Genomic DNA, 6202 nt, shown 5'->3' on the forward strand with positions numbered 1-6202 from the left:
TGTCTTTGTATACCTGTATTTCTGTGGCATATTAATTTCTGCCCTCCCTTTTCTATGTAAAAGGAATAAATGTTTGTATTTAATGATATAATTGCTGTGGTGCTTCTGGTGGTTCTGCTGTCCCAGTGTGAAGCTCTCTGATGAGAAAATAAGTCCACCTAGCCATGTGCAGGGGCCGTTAGTATATATTAATGTGGTATTTTAACCCTGGCTGGATGCCAGCTGCCCACCAGGCCACTCTATCACCCCCCTCTCCTCAGCAAGCCAGGGAGGGGAGAAAATAAGATGGGTTGACATAAAAGCAATTTGATAAAGAAATAGCAAAGCCATGCACGTGAGAAGCAAAGCAAATAAAGATGTTACTCCCTACTTCCCATCAGCAGTGATGTCAGGCCACTTCCAAAGAAGCAGAGCTTTGGTAGACATAATGGTCGCTTTGGAACGCAAAAATAAATCATGAATGCCTCCCACTCCCCGCTCCTCTCTCCGAGTTTATAGTGCTGAGCTGACATCATATGGTATGGAACATTTCCTTTGTCAGCCTGGGTCAACTGTCCTGGCCATATCTCCTCCCAGGATCCTGTTCACTCACAGCTAGTCATGAAGGTGGGGATAAATGTGGGAAGAACAGCCTTGATGCTCCACGAGTAGTAGCCAAAACATTGATGTGCTATCAATACATGTTTTTAGGCACAGCACTACAAGGGTTGCTTTGGAAAGTCACCACCACCCCAGACTCAATGCAATTAAATACAGAATTTAAATTGAATTGAATGTCTTTAAATGCTGGATTCTGAAATCCTTTTAGCTGAATGATATGTGTGTAAAGAAGTAAAGCTGATTTAATGAGCAGGTAGTAATAAGTAGCTATATACAGATATATGTAGAAAATTAATGTGGTTTTCTGTACACTTAAACAGACATTTTACTAAAATGAAACTGATTTTTTTACAAAATGAACCATTGCAAGCTAGTCTGTTCTTCTTTAATATTGTTCTGATTTCAGAGTTCCATTCTTATAGGCAGGGCAAAGCAATAATGAGGTACATAGCTCCTGGAACTGCAGTACGTAGGTAACAAAGGTACACACAGAAGTGACAGCACTTCTCCACTTATGGGAGCACTTCTTCACTTACAGTTCTCCACATATGGGAGTAGTTCAGAGGGATTTCTTCCTATGACTAGTTAGAGACAGAGAGGCTTCTCAGAGTGCAGGGTAACAGTGAGCAAAAATGTCTTGAATCCACAGAGTCTCCCAGGAAGGTTGTAATCATAGAATGGTAGGGGTTGGAAGGGACCTTTAGAGATCATCTAGTCCAACCCCCCTGCAGAACCAGGTTCACCTAGCTCAGGTTGCATAGGAACATGTCCAGGCTCTTTCTCAGGGTGGTCAGCCTTCCGTATCTCAGCTCAGTGTGCAGATGAAGGGCACTTATCATTGCATTCCCTGTCCTGCCCTATTTCCCAGCTAGAGGGGACAGCTTGTTCTGTTTTGCTTCTCCCCCTACCCCCCAAGTTTGGCTCTTTCTCAGGGTAAATAGAGTGTAAATGTACTATTTATTTCCCAGAAAATTAGATTTAAATGACAGCACAAATGTTTGAAACCTTTGATACGATAGTGTTTTCTCACAAGTGGTGTTAATGCCTCAGCTGTAATCAGAAGGGGACAACATGCAGGTAAGATAACTGAACCCTATAGCAAAAATGCTTATTCTGAAACTTATCGATTCTGCACTGGTTTACTACTGTCTTTTGTAATAAAGTGGCTTAAATGGTAAGCATACTCACTTTTTAGTTATGATTTATAATACTCATTATAAACTCCATTCATGTATACTCTGCCTTAGTAGGTGGGCACTTGTCAACACTTTCTGTAGTTCCAGGCACGTGGCAGATGTGCTGATTCCCGATCCAAAGGAAGAGGTGCTGAGGGGAAAAAATATACAATGTATTTAGTGTTTTATAGGGAATTTGTTCCACTAATATAAGCCTTTTCCACCTCTTGTTCCAGTTGTTCCGAGTGCGGCTACTGTCGTTATCATAATCTGCGTGAGCATACTCATTTTCATCATAACCTTGGGGGTCTATCGAATTCGAACAGCTCATCAGCACAGCTCTGCAGACAACGAAGGAAGTAAAGAAAATGAAATGGATTGGGATGATTCTGCTCTGACTATTACCATCAACCCCATGGAGGTACATATCTGAGGCATAGTATTAGATTGTGATGCTACTAGGAGTTACAGTCTGGGCTGGTAGCTAACTCAGCAGTGAGTTTTAAGCCTCTTTCAGAGTACACTTGTTTAGGCTCAGCAGAACAGTTTTATGTATGTACACTCAGGACCTCAGCTCAGTTTTCAGCTCCACACGCTGTGATAGTATGCAATAGATCATTTAATATTTGATGTCATATGTAATTATTAAATAGGATAGTAAAGAATTCTTGGGTACAACACCACTTTCTCTCCATCCATATGTGCACCCTAGGTACCCAAGATAATACAGTTACTTTGTTTTTAAAACTTTTTAATGCAAGCACTAATGCACTAAAAGTAGGGGAAATGATCAGCAGTTTAAACTGTCACCAAAGGGCTAAATTTTAGCAGCTTGACTAATAAAGATATTGTTTATTAGTAGATTTTAAATATGTGCTACTGAATTGCATAATATTTGATGCCTAATATTCACATAATGATGGAAAGCAGATTTCCCCAGCATGTTAGTGTTTCTAAATGTGGAATAAGTGCTCACATTCTCACAGACATTGGCTGGCAAGAAGGCACCTTTCTTCTACTGTCTCTCTTTCTTTTTTTAAAAATGTACTGTAGAAATATGAGAAGCCTCACCAGGCAGAAGAGGACAGTGAGGAAGAGGACATAGAAGATGAGGAGGACGACACAACTAGTGCTGAATCAGATGAAAGTGAAGAGGAAGAGGAGGAAGAGGAAGAGGAAGTGATCGTCCAAAAGAGAGACAAACAGAATGTCACCAGGCAAGAGCAGTTGGAGTGGGATGATTCAACACTCCCATACTAACAGCCCTCCAGCTACAATATTCTTTTGTAACAACCAATACAATGTTTTTTTCAGTCAATGAATTCATTCACAGGATTTGAACTTCTGCTTGCCTATAACTGTTTTGCCTAAAATGATCTCCTTGAAGTAATTGATAATGATAGAACTGGCCCTTTTCTTACAAAGCCCAGAGAAAACATGGTGCAAACGTGCTGGCATCATCAGTAATAAAATAATCTAAAACTTGCTCTGTTAGCAAGCGTAGTTCTCAGTTTCCTGTTTCTGTAGTGCAGATATGTGACAAAAGTCCTGTCACTCAGTCCATAGAGGCTTTTGCCTTTGCTATTTTTTTCATACAGGAGAGATTTCAGCTTGTTATGAAGAATTACTTGTGTGGGTCCAAATAAGAGTTGCCATTTGACTTCACACTCTTATAGTTCAAAATATAACCCACCTTCAAATTGGGGCAAAATTTTAATGCTGCAGGTAACAGAGACTGAATTCATTTGCCATCTTGTCCTGCCTTCTTGGATTTTAACTGTCTTCTACAAGGAAATATGTAGGACTTGACACAGGATGCATGTGTGTCTGTGTAGAATTGGACAGTATATTTTTCAAGTCTACTGTCAGAACCCTCAAGGCAGGGATTTTATCTGCTTCACCCGTAGAAACTTAAGAGAGTTTAAAAAGACAACAACAACAAGAGGCTGCTGAAGGTTAAAAAACCAAAACAAATAATTCTGTGTCAACAGATGGAGTAATATGATCTTATGCAAACTGTAAATTCTAATGGGATTGATTTACTGAAAACCTGTAGAGCTACTCATTAGTTATGGATTGAGCGATTTGCAGCAAATCAATGCTTTAAACCGTCTGTCTCGTAAAATCATTAGCTTGCTGCAGTATCTTACTGAAGTAGTGGAAAATAGATGACCCCATTATTCCATAGCTATGTATGGTTGGGATGTAAAAAATGATTTTACATGAGGAAAATATCCCTTTTGTTTTAGTGAATGCCAGCTGGAATTCCTTTTTTACTGTATTCTATTAAACATTGTGCCCTATTTCTTCTGTATTTCTTCACCTATGAGCGACATAAGAGAAAGTGACAACATACACAACTGTCAGCTCTCTTTTGTGCTCATAATTCTCCCTTTTTTCTTCTTCCTGAAGCCATTAATTTTGAGAAAAGGTTTTATAAAACAGAACAAGGACAAATAAAACCTGCCTGGAACCAAAAGAAGTGCAAAGAAAAACTAAACTCTTAAGAGGCTGAGAGAGTATTTTAGTTTGTTATGGTAACACAGCATATTTTTATTAAACACTGTTTAAAAAGGAAAAAAGGAAAAAAAAAACAACAAAGCTATGTGCAATGTGTTGATAAGTCTGTGTGGTGTGTTTTTTGTCCCCATTCCTTAATTATCTTTGCATCTTCAAATGCTCTGCATATCAAATGATGCAGCACTTGCAAGGATAACTGCTCTAGTGCATAAAAACAAAATGGCATGGTAATGAATGCTGCCTAGTGACTTGTTTGGTTTTTTTCCCAAGCTTTTCCTTGTCTTTACAATTTCATCATTGGCTTTTGCTTTTGCCTTTGTAAACTGCTGTTTCAAATGAGCTGCTTTGTCTTCTCCTTTCTCCCAGAGAAACAGTCAATCTTGCCTCAACTGCACCTTCCTAAGCACTAATGAATAATAGTTGATATTGCAAAAAAGTAACTTGAGTAACTCCATCCCCCTCAATACTAAGTTATTAGCAGATCCTGAGTGTCTTGGAATACAGAGAATGTCTTGTTGGATTGGGGCTTCTTTTAATTCTAATTCCTATATCTAATAGCTGCAAGGAAGGATTGAGAGCAACTAGACCTTGTAGTTTAATAACTAGAAAATAAATGAACTCTAATTTTAAAATTAGAGATCTTCATGCTCTTTTTTGTTGTGCAAAACATTTTTAAAACTGGCAAGACAGAAATTTTCTTATGTGAGCAGTTTTGTTTAATTTTTATTCTGGTCTCTCACATGTGTTACACTTACAAAAATATTTGTAGAATCAAGCCCACATACATACAATTTATGTTCGTGAACTGAGACTATAAATTTTTCCTGAAATTATGTTTAAAAATTAACTAATTAAATTTCTTAATATCTTGAATAGAAACTTTACACTAGACCATTTTCTAGCCTAAATCACTTCCTAATGTTAATTTTTGTTACTGATATGGAGCAGGCTCTTCCTGATTCTTGTTATCAGCACATATCAGCAAAACTTTCTGCTCAATTTCAGATTTAAAGCTGGACTTAAATTACTTTTTAAGTTTCTGTTATTACTGATTATATTATTGTTATCACAGCAAATGTTAGTGATTTGAAAACAGCAATTTACAAGTTTATTGACAGATTTTAATTCCTTTATATGTTCGTGTCTTCATCAGCGTGTTTCTCCATCTAATAGATTTTTGTCACTGGAAGTAAATCTTTTCAGGTCACGCTGGTACATTACACAAGATGCAAAGTATTTTCTCTACTGTAAATAAACCTAAATTTTTAAACTTAAGCAAAGTAATACAGGCATGTGTGTTATCACTAAAATTGTTTGCAACAAGATATTCAGCAAACTAAAATGTATCACTACTCTTATTTTAGATTAATCACTGAAGCACATTATGCAGCATTTTTCATTCAAACAAACAGAAAAATACTTTTCACAAAATGTTAGCAACAATGAGATACTTCTTCACAGAAGGAACCTTAGGATGAAACTATTCATATAGAAGTTGACAGCAATGGCTTCAGGAGCAAAAGCCTACTAGCTCATGAATAAAAATATCACTTATTCTGAAATAACTTTAACAATATTTTCTCTCCTCTAGGAATCATTTTTTGATGTTAACTACTTGCTTAAAACAAACTAAACAGATGCACATGTTCATGCATACATACACACATACACATTCCCACAATCAAAAGCCAAGAATCTCTCCTTTCCTCTCTATAACAACAAAACCAAAAGAAACAGAAGTTTATGCCACAAAATCTGAAATGGCAACTGCAATGTCTGGCTCTTTAAGATGTAGTGTTTATTCTTAGACCAAGTGCAAGACAGCTATGAAGACACAGCTGGCTTTTCTTTGTACAGAGACAATAAAACTAGTGCATCCAAAAAAAACCCCCATCTCTGAAGAGGTA

At 37.4% G+C, this 6202-nt stretch overlaps 1 protein-coding gene across 2 annotated transcripts in view; it reads left to right on the forward strand.

Moving 5' to 3' along the window:
* CLSTN2 (calsyntenin 2) overlaps positions 1-5100 on the forward strand; it is a 298084-nt gene extending 292984 nt beyond the window's left edge. For both annotated transcript variants that reach the window (XM_062005632.1, XM_062005633.1), the window contains exons 16-17: positions 2012-2196; positions 2829-5100. In XM_062005632.1, the coding sequence (XP_061861616.1) occupies positions 2012-2196; positions 2829-3035 (392 nt within the window). In that variant the 3' untranslated portion in view covers positions 3036-5100. The remainder of the gene's footprint in view (positions 1-2011; positions 2197-2828) is intronic.
* Positions 5101-6202: the final 1102 nt, after the last annotated feature.

The sequence above is a fragment of the Colius striatus genome, chromosome 12 (assembly GCF_028858725.1).
Source record: "Colius striatus isolate bColStr4 chromosome 12, bColStr4.1.hap1, whole genome shotgun sequence".
Taxonomy (NCBI): domain Eukaryota; kingdom Metazoa; phylum Chordata; class Aves; order Coliiformes; family Coliidae; genus Colius; species Colius striatus.